General features: G+C 39.2%; 1 protein-coding gene across 1 annotated transcript in view; it reads right to left on the reverse strand.

Annotated features, from left to right (window-relative positions):
* Nucleotides 1–18482, reverse strand: part of lrpprc (leucine-rich pentatricopeptide repeat containing) — a 140802-nt gene that overhangs the window by 88684 nt on the left and 33636 nt on the right. The window contains exons 10-12 of the mRNA XM_063055649.1: nt 16742–16847; nt 15761–15868; nt 254–372 (exon numbers count right to left, since the gene is read on the reverse strand). Of these exons, the coding sequence (XP_062911719.1) occupies nt 254–372; nt 15761–15868; nt 16742–16847 (333 nt within the window). The remainder of the gene's footprint in view (nt 1–253; nt 373–15760; nt 15869–16741; nt 16848–18482) is intronic.

Here is an 18482-nt window from a genome sequence, read left to right on the forward strand (position 1 = left end):
AAAACAAGTTTGCCCCTTGTAATGCCCAATAGATTTAAACTTTACTTAATTTCAAGAAAGCATTAAATATTCTACTTATTTTACAAATCTCTCATCCCCTTGATGCAGTGACACTGTTGGTCTCTTTGGGTTTTGTTCCACAGAATTTCATGAATAGAAACATCCATTATATGGATTTTCCTCAGCAAGTTTTTGTCAGTAAAGCTTCCACATAAACCTGATTTGTTTATATAGAGAAATGACTGATGCAAACCTCAAGCTGGGCACGAGCTTGCTCCACGTTGTCAAATGCCGACTGGACATAATTTGCATAGGTTTCGACATCAGGCTCTACGCCCAGGTTCTGCATGATTTTCAGTACTTCTATTGTTCCTGTAAATTAATACACAAAATTATTTATACATCTGCATTACAGTTAATTGCCAATCTCCCATTAAATACATTTCTTCCTTTGTCTAAAGAATGCTGAAATTTAGACTGTCATATCCAATACACCAACAGTTTTCGTGGTTATCCTCTTAATATTTTAATCTGTATTAACACTTGAGACTCACTATTTACTGTGAAACAGCTGGAGTTCAAGCATGGTTGAAAAATCTGTAAAATGCTTTATTTTGCCCACCTCAGAAGTGCCCCAGGAATATAGTGCTAGTGCTTGGATTAAACTAACTAAATTCATAGATTATATCCAACTGGAGGGGACCAATGAACCCAAGAAGCTATCAGGGGAGCTGTAACAGTATCTTGCTCTTGGAAGTTAATTAACTCTAACAGGTGAAGCTTTAAACATGCCACTGCAAAGAATTCCAAGTTTTAAAAAAAACACCTGTAGGTGAATGGAATTAAAATTCCATAGCACTTCGTATAAACAAGGAGCTTTATGATTTTGGAAACTTAAACATACGCATATTACAATGACTACAAAAATCACAAATATACAGTACATTTGTAATGGAAACTTCTCAAAATGTGCTGCTGCTTGTGTGGATCGGTAATTTTGCTAATATGGCTGAATCATTAGCATTTACCAAGCTAACTAGGTAAATGCACTTCTCAGAAATTATAAAGGGAAAAGTTTTATATTTACCAAGCGCAGTGCTTGGTTTGATTTTACTTAAGAGTGCAGAATAGGCCTTTCTGGCCCAACAAGCTGCACCGCTGGCAATCCACCTAACCACAGGACAATTCACAATTAACCTATTAAACGGCTGGTCTTTGATTGTGGGAGGAAACCAGAGCACCCCAAGGAAACTCAAGCACTCACAAGAAGAACATAGAAACTTCTTACAGACAGTACCACAAATTAACTCTGGAATGCCCCAAGCTGTAATAATGTCACGCTAACTGCTATGTTACCATGCTGCTGATCTGAAGACACAACTAAATATGTTCAGGAGGACTTCAACAAACTGGCACTCTAAATTAATTTATACAAAACTAAACTGCAGATGCTGGAAATCTGTAATAAAAAGAAAAGACTAGAAATTCTCAGGCAGCATTTGTGGAAAGAGAAAGAAAGTTAATATATCCGAAGAAGGGTCTTGAACGTGTACCCCAGTGCCTGACCTGCTAGGAGTTTCCAGCACTTAATGTTTACCTGGCATTTTAAGTCAATGACTATGGAATCACATTCAAAATAACAATAATTATATGGTCAATACAATGAAGATCAAATTGAAGGAAATAATTTTCAAACTTTGATGTGCTTTTTCCAAGACCTACTTTGACAATTGTTTCTAGTCCTTGTCTAAGAATCACAATGCCTGAAGTCAATGCCCAGAAAAGCCATAGTATGAATCTTTCTATTTTTGAGGATATTTCTTTACCTTGAAAGGAGATGTGAAAAAAAACATGCAAGACAACAAACAGTATCGAATTTTCAAACATAGACCTGCTGCAAATATACTACTGGAAATATGAGGGTCCAATGGGTTTGCTTTTCATTTGAAACAAAGTTTTGTCACAGCAGGTTTCTGTAAATTCAGTGCAGTTTTAACCCTGAGAAACTTATGGGTGCTATATTCTTGCCATAGAGGGAGTACAAAGAAGGTTCGCCAGATTGATTCCTGGAATGGCAGGACTTTCATATGATGAAAGACTGGATCGACTAGGCTTATACTCTCTGAAATTTAGAAGATTGAGGGGGTATCATATTGAAACGTATAAAATCCTAAAGGGATTGGACAGGCTAGATGCAGGAAGATTGTTCCCGATGTTGGGGAAGTCCAGAATGAGGGGTCACAGTTTGAGGATAAAGGGGAAGCCTTTTAGGACCGAGATTAGGAAAAACTTCTTCACACAGAGTGGTGAACCTGTGGAATTCTCTGCCACAGGAAACAGTTGAGGCCAGTTCATTAGCTATATTTAAGAGGGAGTTAGATATGGCCCCTGTGGCTAAAGGGATCAGGGGGTATGGAGGGAAGGCTGGTACAGGGTTCTGAGTTGGATGATCAGCCATGATCATACTGAATGGCAGTGCAGGCTCGAAGGGCCTACTCCTACACCTATTTTCTATGTTTCTATAAGGTGTAGCATGGTGGTTCTTCATATGTCCTTTTAAGTTGATCAATATCACGTAATGAATTGGAATTTATGGTCTTGAGAAGATCAATCCTAAAAATGTAAGCCCCTATGTTCAAATCACTGCAGATATCGTGATTCTGGATTTTGTCTTTGACTCACAATATCACATTCACAGATGAAAACAACCGCATCCACTTTCGTCTTATCCACTCCACCACACACAACTTCAGGGATAGACATCTAAAGAGGGAAAATACCTTTACCAAGCTGAATATAAATTTGGATTTTGAGTGGTGATGGGCACAATGTTAAAATTTAAGATGAGATAAGATAAAACTATTTATCCTGAAGGTAATTATTGATGCAAGGTTGCTCAGTCAGAAATATATACTTTAAAATAGAAAATGTTAAGTATTGAGGTACGAAAAAAAATGTGCCTTAAAAAGTAATTGTGCAAAATACAGACATGCAATAAAACCTTATATACTTAAGGAAGAGGAGTTGTAGTCTTGGAGCCACAGGGAGAAAGGATCTCCTGTGGCGTTCGGTGGTGCACCTCGGTGGAATCAGTCTGCTACTAAAGGTGTTCCTCTGTTTGTCCAGTATAACATGGAGGGGGTGAGGAGGATTGTCCATAATGCTATGTAACTTCTACAGCATCCTCCTCTCAGACTCAACTACCAGGGAGTCCAGGTCCATCCCCAAAACAGAACCAACCTTCCTGATGAGCTTGTCGATCTTCTTGGCATCAGTTGCTCTCACCTTGCTGCCCCAGCAGACTACAGCGTAGAATAGAATGCTGGCCACCACTGAGTCGTGGAACATCAGCAGCACAGTACTACAGACATTGAATAACTGGAGCCTTCTCAATAGTATAGTCAGCTCTGTCCCTTCTTGTACAGAGCCCTTGTATTTTTAGTCCCGCCCAGTTTATTGTACAGGTGAGTTCCTAGGTATTTGTAGTCCCAGACGACTTCCACGTCCGTTTCCTTGATGGAAAGGGGAATGCAGCGTGTTCTCACCTTCCTGAAGTCCATCAACTCCTTTATCATAGTGATGTTGAGCTGCAGGTGATTCAGCCCACACCACTCAACAAAGTTGTGCACTACTCTTCTGTACTCATCCTCTTGCTGAATCATCTGAAAACTTCTGCAGGTGGCAGGATTCCAGAGTTGTATCTGAAGCCAGAGGTGCGGGCAGTAAACAGAAAGGGGGACGGGACAGTCCCCTGAGGTGTCCCTGTGCTGCTAACCGCACTATCTACACAGCTCTGCTCTGCCACCTCACATACTGTGGCCGTCTGGACAGGTAGTCTGTAATCCAGGACACCAGTAGAGCATCCTCCTACATCTCCAAGAGCTTACTCGCTAGTAAAGCAGGTTGTGTGGTGTTGAAGGTACTGGAAAAATCAAAAAACATGATTCTCAAAGTGCTGCCTGGATCATCCAGATGGGCATAAGCCCATTGAAGCAGGAAGACCTTGACTCCAATATGTGGTTGGTAAGCAAACTGCAGGGTCCAATGATGGATTTACAATGGTCCAGAGGTGTGTCAGGACCAGTCTTTCTTATTTCATAGTATGTGAGGTCAGTGCCACAGGTCTGTAGTCACTAAGTATGGTGGGACACATCTTCTTGGGTTTTGGAACTAGGCAGAATGTTTTCCACAGCACAGGGAATCTCTCCAGGCTCAGACTGAAGATGTATTGAAAGGCTGCACCCAGCTGTGCAGCACACACATTGAGTACACACGGGCTGATACCATCCGGGCCGATGTCATCCGGGTCCACAGCCTTGCCTGGGTGAAGTCTGCTGAGCTCACTCCTTACCTGCTCAGCAGTTACAGTTCGTGTGTCTGTGGTCACTGGCTCTGTGGTGTCCTCAGAGAGAGATGGAGGGTGAGGGGTGAGAGGGGAGGAGCCGGGGGGGGGGGGCGGGCGGGGTCGATGGGTTGTAAACAGAAACCTCTTCATCAAACTTGTTGAAAAACCCATTTAACTCATTGGCCCTATCCCAGTCCCCTTCAATCACCAGGTCCCTGGTCTTTCTGTACACTGTGATCGTTTTCATACCACTCCACACATCCTTTGTGTTGTACTGCTATAGTTTCCTCTCCAGCTTCCTCCTGTAGCAATCCTTGCCCTGGGCTATCTTCACCCTCAGTTCCCTCTAAACAAGCTTCATCTTCTCCTTATCTCCATTTCTGAGTGCCCTCTTCTTCCTGTTCAGTATGGTTTTGATGTCTTTAGTGACGCAAGGTTTATTGTTTGGGAAACAGCGTGCAGTCCTAGTTGGAACAGCATTATCCACACAGAAGTTCAGAAGGTGACGTACCTTGTAATGCAGTCTGTCAGTCCGTCAATGTCCTCTCTATATGGACAACAGAGCACTTCCCAGTCAATCATTGGCCTCCTGTGACCACTTCCTAGCAAACTTCTTGATCACTGGACCAGAGGGCTGAAGATATACCAGGTTATGATCTGATCAGCTGGGGGGGGGGGGGGCGTGGTGAGAGGGCTATATGTGTCCTTAATATTTGCATAAAGCAGATCCAGTGTCTTATTTTCCCTGGTTTAACAATCCACAAACTGTATAAAAGTTGGCAAAGTCGCATCTGAGTTGACATGATTGAAATCCCCAATCTAGTTACGAAGACATTCAGCTGTAGCGACTGAGCAAATGACATCACATGCCAGCAACACATTAGCTCAGGGAGGGACATAGACCCCAAGAACAATGGTATGGGAAAACTCTCTGGGCAAATAATACGGCTAAAAGTTCAGCGTCTGGGCTGCATACACGCTGCTTCACCGTAGTGTGTCCAGGGTTGCACCATCTGTTGTTCACAAAAGCTGCAAGACATCCTTTTTTCTTGCCACTTTCGGTGCAGCTCCTGTCTGCCCATACACACTGAAAGCAATCTATGTTCACATTAGAGTCTGGAATATCCCTGTGTAACCATGTCTCAGTGTACCACATAATACAGGTCTCATGGAACACCCTCTCGTTCTTCACTAGCAATGTTAGCTCATCCACCTTTGGACAATTGGATTTCAATGGGTTAAGAGAACATGAACATCTCTGTCCAAATTAAACCAGCCTAAGAAACCACTTGATAAATGCATTTGTTCACTAACAACTATCTTTTATACTATATTGAATTACATGATGGAAGCACAAGTTCTTGCTACTGCCTTAGCTATGAATCCAGCCCACCACCCTCATTCTCCAAACCTCAGAAATTCCACCTCTAATTTTCCCATTACAAGCTGCAATAACAAAGAAAAAAATCTCAATGAAAAAAAACACATACAACAGTTAAAGAAACTTTGAATTTCTCATGCTGCTTTCAATTTAACTCAAAAGATTTCAATAACAGAACTTTTGCAGCTCACTCAGAGCATTGCAATAATGTGCTCCTTCCTCTTAAATCACATCAAAATCAAATGCAAAAATTCTGTTATTAAGAAAGCACTTGTCAGCTGATGCAACATCTTCAAAGCAAGGCAGCATATGCTGTTCACAGCTCATCAGCTACCTCTGTCAGTTGTTTGTAAATTTAAAATTTGCTTAAAGCTCTTCTAGCCTGAAGTGACACCTTTAGAAAGTAAAGTAGCCTTCAATATTTTATGCGGTGCACTACAGCGCTGATAATCAAAAGTGATTTCCCTTTGAGCACAAATGTATATGTGGGACTGAGTCACTCCAAATTAAAGTCACACTACTTTTCCTTTTTTTGCCCTGGAACAACTTAATATCCATTTTTACACGTACACATTTCGATATATTTTTGACTGGGGGGGGTTGAAGGGATGACATGGAGAAAGAAGAAAATAAAGGCTAATCTACATATTTTTTCGGAAACGCATCTATTCCATTAAGGTTATTAATCAAACTGACCTAAAATGCAAAAGTCTCTAATCAGGTAACTATTAATCAAATGTGTAGAGATAAGATTGTATTATGTGGAATAATGAATGTCACATAAAAGTTTTTTTTTGAAGTTGAAAAAAACTATTCCCACGTTTGTGGCTTGTTTTCTAATCTTGCACACCAATGCATGAAAATTCTTGAAAATGCTCTCTGCAATGCTGAGCAGCTTTTATTTTTTTTAAAAGAAAAACAGTTTCAGCACCAGATAAAATAAAATTCAAGTCATTTTCTAAAGTTTCAATGAGAATGCACGCAAAAGTCTTCAAAATGATTTTTGTCATAATAATTTAAAATTTAATTTTTTATTAAGAAAGTAATCTAGTTCCTTTAGATTTCAAGACAAACCTAATTTTCTGAAGAATACTTAAAAAATGTGGAGATCATTTTGATAACTGAACTTATCTTTCACTTAGATGCCATTCAGAATCTCCACAACCTCTAAATAATGATACAGCAATGCATTTGGAAATAACCTGAATGAAAAAAATCACTGATTAACAAAACAATAATGTCAATAACAATTTTCTGTAATAACCCTGAGAACAAAAGCTATAGGACATCTGTAGGATAAGTCATGAATGACATTTATTGAATCTCCTTTCCAAAATCCAAAGTTGCTTCAAAATACATGCCTGCTCGTAAAAGTTGTATTTAAACCATCTCAGTAGAAAATTTCACACAGGTCCATAAGGAACCCAAATTTCCACAGTGACAGAACAAGCAAACAAATTAGCATGACAAGAAGTCCAACAGCAACAGTACCTTGCACCCAAAAACCCTTCTTTTAAACCCAAGCATCAACTCTTATCTTTTGGGATAAATCTATTAAACAACTTTGTGTATTGTGTTGTGTTAAACTTGACAAGCTATTATTAATTACTTCACAGCAATTTTCCAGAACAATTTCAACAACATTAATTTCCTCTAATTTCCAACAGTACCATATGTTACCTGTGTACAGTAATAATTTGCTATTCATGAAGTTTAGCCATGCATTTCAACATTGCTCATTGATATCAACTCAACTCCTGGAAACATCCAAACCTACTTGCTTCGTATAGAAATTAAATGCTTCTCTGTAAAGTTTACGATTCAGGCTCCTTACTACTGATAAATCTCAAAAAAATACCACGTTAGCCTTCTATTGAGACACCATCTAGCATTTTTAAAATTCCTTCAAGGGATTTTTTGCTTCAGTTGGTTCCTCTGAGGCGGCTGTCAGGAGCTAATTGTATTCATGGATCTGGGGTCACAAAGATTGGGTAAGGTTAGAAAACTTCCTTCCTGAAGGATACAGTACACACAATTGACAATTTTATAGATAATAGGTCCCAATTTTATTCCAGATTTATTTCACTACTCAAATTTAAATTTACCAGCTGGCAGAATGGGATGCGAATTCTGAACTCAGGTCAAAAGGCCAGGTCTGTGGATAGGGCACTATAGCGGTTAGCCGATAGCTCAGGACATCGGAATTCAATTTTAATGTTATCTATAAAGAAGTTTGTACATTTTGCCCATGGAGTGCATGGGTTTCCTCTTGATGCTCCGATTTCCACCCATAATCCAAAGACGTACCAATTAGTCACTTAATTGGTCACTGTAAATTGTCCCACGAATAGTCTTGGGTTAATTGGTGGGTGGCTGGCAGTGTGGCCCAAATCAGGTGGAAAGAGAAAGGCCAGATGTGCCTATTCTTCACTGTATCTCCAAGACATACCAATAAATAAATAAAATCCAATCAGATCATTTAACCCCTTAGTGACAGCAACCTTAATCAGTTATCCGATCCTCAAATTCAAAATATAACAGCTAATTCAGCATAGTAACTGAAATTTCAGCAATGCATAAACAGCGCACAAAGAAATTTAATTTATCAAACATGCATGGCAAGAACCACAACAGAGTTTCATCCTTTCACATTTGGGATTTTACATGCAGAGACTGGAAAACGATACAAACAGGACAAAGGCTTATTAGTGACAATAATGGACACTGTTCAAGATACTGATTTATCATACAAATAAAAAACTATCACATCTAGCTCAGTAAATATACAATCAGTGGCCATTTATTAGGTACAGAAGTGGAACCCAATGTGAACTTCTGCTTCTGTCAATCTAGCACATCCAGATTCGACGTGTTTTATGTCCAGAGATACTCTTCTGCACACTACTGTTGTAATGTGGTACTTGAGTTATAGTTGCCTTCTATCCACTTGAACCAATTTGGCCATTCTCCTCTGAGCTCTCTCGTTGACAAAGTAATTTTTGCCCACAGAACTGCCGCTTTCTGGATTTTTCATTTGTTCATCACACCATTCTCGGTGAACTCCAGAGCAGGGGTTCTCAACCTTTTTAATGCCATGGACCCCTCTCATTAACTGAGGGGGTCTCTGGACCCCAGGTTGGGAACCCCTGCTCTCGAGACTGCTGTGCATGAAAATTCCAGGAGATCTTCAGTTTCTGAGATCATCAAACCACCCTGTCTGGTTCAACAATCGTTTCATGGTCAAAGTCACTTAGATCCCATTCCGCCCCCCCCCCCCCAATTCTGACGTTTATAGAGCATAGAATAGTACAGCACAGTACAGGCCCTTCGGCCCAATGTTGTACTGACCCTCAAACCCTGCCTCCCATATAAGCCCCCACCTTAAATTCCTCCATATACCTATCTAGTAGTCTCTTAAACTTCACTAGTGCATCTGCCTCCACCACTGACTCAGGAAGTGCATTCCACGCACCAACCACTCTCTGAGTAAAAAACCTTCCTCTAATATCCCCCTTGAACTTCCCACCCCTTACCTTAAAGCCATGTCCTCTTGTATTGAGCAGTGATGCTCTAGGGAAGAGGCGCTGGCTATCCCCTCTATCTATTTCTCTTATTATCTTGTACACCTCTATCATGTCTCCTCTCATCCTCCTTCTCTCCAAAGAGTAAAGCCCTAGCTCCCTTAATCTCTGATCATAATGCATACTCTCTAAACCAGGCAGCATCCTGGTAAATCTCCTCTGTACCCTTTCCAATGCTTCCACATCCTTCCTATAGCGAGGTGACCAAAACTGGACACAGTACTCCAAGTGTGGCCTAACCAGAGTTTTATAGAGCTGCATCATTACATCGCGACTCTTAAACTTTATCCCTTGACTTATGAAAGCTAACACCCCGTAAGCTTTCTTAACTACCCTATCCACCTGTGAGGCAACTTTCAGGGATCTGTGCTATGTACCCCCAGAACCCTCTGCTCCTCCACACCACCAAGTATCCTGCCATTTACTTTGTACTCTGCCTTGGAGTTTGTCCTTCCAAAGTGTACCACCTCACACTTCTCCGGGTTGAACTCCATCTGCCACTTCTCAGCCCACTTCTGCATCCTATCAATGTCTCTCTGCAAACTTTGACAATCCTCTACACTATCTACAACACCATCGACCTTTGTGTCATCTGCAAACTTGCCAACCCACTCTTCTACCCCCACATCCAGGTCGTTAATAAAAATCACGAAAAGTAGAGGTCCCAGAACAGATCCTTGTGGGACACCACTAGTCACAATCCTCCAATCTGAATGTACCCACTCTACCATGACCCTCTGCCTTCTGCAGGCAAGCCAATTCTGAATCCACCTGGCCAAACTTCCCTGGATCCCATGCCTTCTGACTTTCTGAATAAGCCTACTGTGTGGAACCTTGTCAAATGCCTTACTAAAATCCATATATATCAGATCTACTGCACTACCCTCATCTATATTCCTGGTCACCTCCTCAAAGAACTCTTATCAGGCTTGTTAGACATGATCTGCCCTTCACAAAGCCATGCTGACTGTCCCTGATCAGACCATGATTCTCTAAATGCCCATAGATCCTATCTCTAAGAATCTTTTCCAACAGCTTTCCCACCACAGACATAAGGCTCACTGGTCTATAATTACTCGGACTATCCCTACTACCTTTTTTGAACGTTGAATTTGAACCTTTTTTGGCCTGAAGAACTGAACCTCTTGACTGTGTTTACATGTTCTCACGTATTGTTGCTGCCACATGATTGGCTGATTAGATATTTACATTAATGAGCAGATGCCAAAGGTATAAAAAGTGACCACTGAGTGTATATTGGTGTTAAATGCCTCTATAAGTCCAGTGATACAGTAAAATAAATAGGTTACGAAATGAAATAGGACACAGAGACCATATTTTAGGATAATTTAGCAAATTAAAATAATTATTTTTTGGAAATATGCAATGCTTCAGGCTTGGAGTAAGATTAAGTTTTGTTCTTCCTTTTTAAAAATTCTCCCCAGTTTTATCATATTAACAACCTTCCAACAGATTAAACAAAGTTAAGCTTTTAACAAATCATGCATTCATGGATCTCCAAATTATCTGTAAATATATTAAAATTTCAGATGGATCCCACAAAACAACATTGATGTACTTTTAAAACAAGCCACCAATGTTCTGATCAACAATCCTATCACTAATTACTACACATTTCCTGTGTATTGAGCCAAAAGGCAAAATATTTTCTCCTGACATAAATATATAAAGACAAGCAGTTCATTAATTCAGACCACACTAGTTCTGAACCACATATTGTAAAGCCTAAATATGCCCACATCTAAACATAACTGATTAGGGCTACAATAAATCAATCTTAACTTGCTACCCCAACAATTAAGAAACCAGAGCATCACAATAATGAGACAGTCATTAGTGGCAGGCTGTGAAATAACTGGACTTGCCAAAGCAACAAGTCAGAGAAAGCTTCAATGTTTATGATTTAAATGCTTAATTTCAAACTGCATTGCATTGCGAAATACAGATTCTTTGTGTCAGGATGAAGAAAACATTTAACATTCATGGCTTCTAGCCATTGTATTTGAGTGACACTTCTTTCCTTGGACAAATTTTTACCCATTACAGACGACTCCATTCTTACTACTTGTCACAAAAATCATAGAAAAACTTTTTAAAAAGAATTTTGGCTGAACACTTGATAAATAAAAAGTAACAAGAAGCAACATTTTTTGAGACTTAGTAATGTGTTTCCATTTAATATGTTGCATAATTTTGTTTTTTTTTAAGTATCTCTAATGTTTGAGGCAAAGTGCTGCCTCTCTTTATTATACTTTATAATTTTGACAAGTATAGGAACAGATGTGCCTTCAACTAACTGTAGTGAAAAGCAGTTATTGGAAAGAAATGACAGTTAAATTAAATAACAAAGAGCTAGAAGCAACAAGCTTTCATGTTTTCTTTGCCTGATGTATAGGGTCTTTGGTGAGACATGCCATACACTTCATAATATTTACCTTAAAGATTTAAAGACTCAGAATAGACCTGAAATTTAGGTGACAAAATAAAGTCAAGAATTGACAAAACTTATGAGACAAAAAATTGAGAGATAAAGTGACATATTTTTAAAAATTCTATGTGCCGTCTGACACAGAGGAAGAAAATTTCTGTTTCACAAGAAAACATCATTTACAAGTAAATAAACTTACTTGTGCACATGGACTACGTTGAATTTTCAAGTAATCAATTACATTATTTGTATCTTCTTCTACTTCCCTTTTTGAAATATTGATCCTACTTCATATCCATAGATTCTATATCCATCACTATTTCTTGTATGCCTTTGGATATACTAACAATACTTCCAAAACTACTGATCTTTTCTTTTATCCTCATGTCACCATTGTTGTTGGCTGAATGAAAGGTGGACATGAATTGGCACATAGGAGGGAGATTGAAAATCTGGTTAAACACAGCAATAACAATCACCTCTCACTCAACATCACCAAAGCCAAAGAGCAGCTTATTGACTACAGAAGGGAGAAGCCAGAGGTCCATCGGCCAATCCTCATTAGTGGATCAGAAGTGGAAAGAACCATTAACTTTAAATTCCTTGATGTTACCATTTCAGAGGATCTGTCCGGGGACCAGCACACAAGTGCCATCACAAAGAAAGCATGGGAGCATCTCCACTTTCTTAGAAGTTTGCACAGATTTGGCATAACATCTAAAACTTTGATAAACTTCTATTGATGCACAAAGGAGAGTATCCTGACTGGTTGTATCATACCCTGATTCGGAAACACCCTAAAAAGTCCACAAAAACTGATGGATACAACCCAATCCATCAGAAGCAAAGCTCTCCACACATTGTGCACATCCATCTGGAGCACTGCCAGAAGAAAGCAGCATTCATCATCAAGGACCCCATCAGCCAGGCCATGCTCTCTTCTCGATGCTACCATTGGGCAGGAGGTACTTGGCCTAAGGTCCTACACTACCAGGTTCAAGGACTCTACAACTCATGTTCTCAGTATATTTACATACTTTTAAAAAAATTTTTAATACTTGCACAAGTTGTCTTCACCTGCACATTGGTTGTTTATCAGTCTTTGTATTTATTTTTTCATATATTCTATTTCTTTTAATTTCCTGTAAATGCCTGCAAGAAAATGAATCTCCAGGTAGTATGCTGTTATAAATATGTATTTTGATAAAAAATTTACTTGGAACATCCCTCTAATTTTATCCCCAATAATACTCCCTTTTATAACACAAGAGATATTTCAGCAAGTTGTGACGACATTACTTGGCTCATTCTCACTTCTCCATCTATAGCTACGTAATGAAGATTTCAAGTTTTGAAAAATATTCACTCTACAAATTTTCTCAACTATTCACCACATCAAAATCTTTGGCTATTTTCAACTTTGTTTTGTCAATTACTGTTTAACATCAAGAGACATCTCTCTGGTCTTATCCCCAATACCTCTTCCTTTATAACATGAGATGTTTCAGCACATTGTGATGTTACTTGGCTTATTCTCACTTCTCAGCTCTCCATCTATAGCTTTGGAATGAAGATTTCAATCTCTATTAATCTTCCAAACAGCAAGCGCCAAACCCGAATTCCTCTAAAAGAGGAACAAAGAAAATCTAAATTCCATTCCCATCTAAAATGTTTCCCAAAAAACACTCCAAATTGAGAATAACATTTAATCCAGTAAGTTCGAATCCAATGGAATCAGCTGCAGAAATATTAAATACATTAAATATGTATTAAATATTTATTCATTAGTAGCAGTTATTACCCTACAACCAATGGGTTAATGAGTGAAAATAGGAAGCTGTTTTGTGAAATCTTGTCTCAAGCAACAAGATTTTTAAAAATGTATACAAAATTGTTCAGAAGAACCTGGCAATTTAACTGAAATCACCCTGTCACTTCATTCTAATGAGGCTTAATTTTTTCTTGATTTGTACTAATTTAAAGACGTTAAGCAAATTTAAAAAAAAAATTTACCATTACCATTGAGAAACAGGCTCTTTGGTCTACCAGTTCCATGTTGACCATCAACAAATCCTATATGAATTCAATTTTTATTCTCCCCACCTCCTAGCCACCTGCATTTTCTATAAGATGTGGGAAAACTGAAAGAAAAATTTACTTTTTTAATCAGAGATACAGCATGGAACAGGCCCTTCTGGTGCTTCCAGCCATGTCGCTCAGCAACATGATTTAACCCTAGCTTAATCGCAGGATAATTTATAACGACTGATTAACCCACTCATCAGTATGTCTTCAGACTGTGGGAGGAAACCAGAGCACCTGGAAGAAACCACGGAGAAACAGGAAGGAACTTTCAAACTTGTTTACACATGACTTCGGAATTAAGCTCCAAACGCCAACATCCCGAGCCATAATGACGTCGCGCTAACCACTACACTACCATGGCACTCTATGGCATAATCATAGTTCAGTGTCTTACAGTATGGAAACAGGCCCTTTGGCCCTACACGTCCAGGTCGAATGTGTTGCCTGGCAAGCCACTGCCATCTGCCTGCATTTGGCTCACAGCCCTTTGAGGCGCTCCCATCCATGTACTTATCTGGATGGCTATCAAATGTTGCTCGTGCACTTGCCTCCACTCTGATTTCTGGCAGCATATTCCAAACACCCACCACTCTTTGCATGAAGCTACCACCTTGATGTCCCTTTTAAATCGCTTGCATTTAGATTAGATTAGATTATAAGGACAAGCAGTCCTCTTTTATTGTCATTTAGTAATGCATGCATTAAGAAATGATACAATATTCCTCCAGTGTGATATCACAGAAACACAGGACAGACCAAGACTGAAAAGCAGACAAAAACCATATAATCATAACATATAGTGTTATGTTGTTTTTCCAGTCACAGAGAGAAAGTGCAAGCTCCACAAAGACAGCACTCAAAGTCAGGATTGCAAGGCAACAGCCCTACCACCTTGCTTCTATACTACAGAAATGCAGAGAACCAGTGTGCCGAATGATGTGGCATGGCAAAATAAAGTGGATAAAAAGATATACAACAGAATTCTCTCCGATACTGTATATTGAGTTTGCAACCAAACTGTCAAAGACAATAAGGTGATCTGAAACAATGAAATGATTTCACATGTTGTTAAAAGATAGGACAAAATAGAAAAACTTCAAACTACTATTATCTTCAAAATTAAGAAACATCACCCTTCGTCCTGATTACAAAGATCCCCCAAAGGCTCAGAAAATAAACATAATCTGGAACTCAAGCACCCAGATAGCTTCTGAACAACATTATGCCTCTTTTAACCAGTATAGGTCTTTGATAATAAGCATCTGCATGAGGTTAAGCTCAGCCAACATTTCCACAACACTGCTGCACAACATTTCAGTAGGAGACTGCAATTTCTAAAAGATTCTACTTACATGCACAATGAAAATTATCAATACAAATTCCAGCATTGTTCAGCCAAATAACTATTTGCTTAATCAATATTAAACAAAGCAGCACAACCTTAAATGTCTCATAGTCAGTGCAGAATATCACAATGACAACATCCATTGCTGCAAAGTTGCTGCATTATTTATACCATGCACTAATTGGGAAGAGCACTGTGTAATGGACTGAGATGCTTTTGCAAGCATAGTGCTCAAATCAATGGGTCTTCAAGGAAGCAAATATCCAAAATATGCTATTTTCAAAAGCAGTCAGTAAATTAATGTTTATATTTGATGTATAATAAATGCACATATAAACATATACAGGGTAAATGAGCTTCAAAAGTTGCATTGGAATCGATTTAGAATTTTTAATTGGATTTTAATTGCTGCTACAAAACTATGTGTACCTTCCATTAACTTCAGTCTCATTTATTTCCAATCCTGTTAAAGCTTTATCTATCCTTCACAGGGCAATTACGCATTCAAGAATCAAACAGCAAAGACTGTCCAGGTAAATATTCAGCAAATTAGAAGGGTTTGAATAACACAAACCTTGAACATTCTTTTCTTTCAGATGTTGTACCAGCAAAGGCCAGAAGTAATGGGGTCTAATAGGTAAACCTTCATTTTGCATGATCTTCATGAGCTCAACAGTCATTCCTGGAAATGTAAATGGAAACTATTTAATTATCATATCTGTTATCATAGACCAGAAAGATATCTGGTACAGTTAAGCTGCATGTACAACTCTGTCAATTATCACTTACGGAAGATTTTCTGTTTATTAATTCTAATTTTACTTTCAAGTTCAGTAATGTTAGTTTATGCTCTATGTATTGTTGTTCAATGCTGGTTACCTGTTCTTTGCTAATTCTGATTTAAACAATAATAGAGAAGGAATTTTTTTCATACAAGAGATAACTTAAATGATTTTTTAAATTCTCCCATCCCATGGATGTAGTGACAGGAGAAATGAATTATTATAACACGTATCCTGAAACTTGTTTGAATCTCCAAGTCCAAGTTTAAAATGGGCTCAGAAGACAAATAATCTAGGCAGATGATTATTCCGTAGATCTGTCAAATGCAACATTGGGGTCCGCAGGGATAACAGAAGTAGCAACCATGCAGGACCGACTCCGTTATTAAATGTTAAACTTTCACTGGAGAAGATGCAATGAAATTTTTGTCAGCTGATTCAAACCTCTTTGGACATAAATGTGATGATGATTATTCCACTGCTGCATTAGAATTAGTTGTTATGATTATGGCCATGGGCAAGACATCAGCAACATCACCCTAAATAACTCCCTTACTTAGCCTAGCATAATAAAAGGTGTTCTGAAGTTGTTAATAAATTATGCACCACATGCTCCAGGTAAGCATATTATGAACTTCCATACCAAAGACAAACTAAACAAATAAAACACAATTTAATTCAGGGTTAGCATTTTAAACTATTCAACAAGATCTGAAAAGACCATGTAAGAATTTCCATAATTATTACAAACTTGAGTCTCTGTATACTATTACCGGCTTTCTTAGCGTCCAGAGCACAATAAAGAGCAAACTGAAAGGGAGTTGAATGCAGATTGGCCTCAGTTAGTCCCTTACAGAACTGTTGTATCTTGTCCAATGGCTGGAACATAAAGGTAAAAAATAGAAATCAATACCTTTCCAAAGGAAATAATTCAATACAGCAAACAGTTGCGGCTTTGTTACTAAGAATGCATGTTCATTTTCTGACAATTTAACTTGCATTTGTACAGTCATAAAACACAGAACAGGCCCATCAGCCCAATTCATGCATACCAGCCAAGATGAATATCTCAGCCAGTCCCCTTGGCCTACGTTTGGCCCATATTCATCTGGGCCTTTCCTATCCAGGTCTTTACATTCAGTAAATGTCTTTTAAGTACTGTAACTCCAGCTGCCTCTACAACTTCCCCTCACTCATTCCATGTACCATCCAACTTCAGCATTAGCAAGTTACCCCTCGGGTTTCTTCTAAATCTTTCTCCTTTCACCATAAATCTATTCTCTCTAGATGTCCTTGGTTGTCTGGGTGTCCTTGTACATCAGTCACTGAAAGTAACCATACAGGTACAGCAGGCAGTGAAGAAAGCTAATGGCATGTTGGCCTTCATAACGAGGGAAGCTGAGTATAGGAGCAAAGAGGTCCTTCTGTAGTTGTACAAGGCCCTGGTGAGACCTCACCTGGAGTATTGTGTGCAGTTTTGGTCTCCAAATTTGAGGAAGGACATTCTTGCTATGGAGGGAGTGCAGCACAGGTTCACTGGGTTAATTCCAGGGATGGCGGGAATGTCATATGTTGAAAGATTGGAGCGTCTGGGCTTGCATACACTGGAATTTAGAAGGATGAGAGGGGATCTGATTGAAATATATAAGATTATTAAGGGATTGGACACGCCAGAGGCAGGAAACATGTTCCCGATGTTGAGGGAGTCCAGAACCAGAGGCCGCAGTTTAGGAATAAGGGGTTGACCACTTAGAACGGAGTTGAGGGAAAACTTTTTCACACAGAGGGTTGTGGATCTATGGAATGTTCTGCCTAAGAAGACAGTGGAGGCCAATTCTCTGGGTTCTTTCAAGAAAGAGTTAGATAGAGCTCTTAAAGATAGCGGAGTCAAGGAATACGGGGAGAAGGCAGGAACAGGATATTGATTGTGGATGATCAGCTATGATCACAGTGAATGGCCAACTCCTGCACCTATTGTCTAGCTTTAGACTCTCCAATCCTGGGGGGGGGTGGAACTTATCACCTACCTAATTAATGCCCCTCATGATTTTATGGAACTCTACATGGACATCACTCAACCTCCTCTGCTTAAAGGAAATAAATCCTATCATATCCAGCTTTGCTCTGTAACTCAGACCCTGCAGTCCGACTAACATCCTCAAGAATCTTTTCTTTACCTTTTCCAGCATAATGACATCCTTCCTATAGCTGCAGTAGGTGACTAGAACCACACACAGTGTCCCTTGTTAGATCTTGTTATTGACCTACAGTTGTAACATTACACCCCAACTCTAACTGCCATCTTCTCCACCATTTATCTCCGTTGCTACTATCAAGGAGCTGTGTTCCTTTACCTTCAACAAAAAAAACATTTCTCCACTACCACCCTCTGACTCCCTCCATTAAGCCATTTTTATATGCCAAGGGGACTTATCTACCTTGTCAGCACCTTCTCTTTGAGAATGTGGATTAGGTTTCAACATATAATTATTCACTTCCCTTAATTCCTCCAGT

This window comes from Mobula hypostoma, chromosome 8 (genome assembly GCF_963921235.1).
Source record: "Mobula hypostoma chromosome 8, sMobHyp1.1, whole genome shotgun sequence".
Taxonomy (NCBI): Eukaryota; Metazoa; Chordata; class Chondrichthyes; order Myliobatiformes; family Myliobatidae; genus Mobula; species Mobula hypostoma.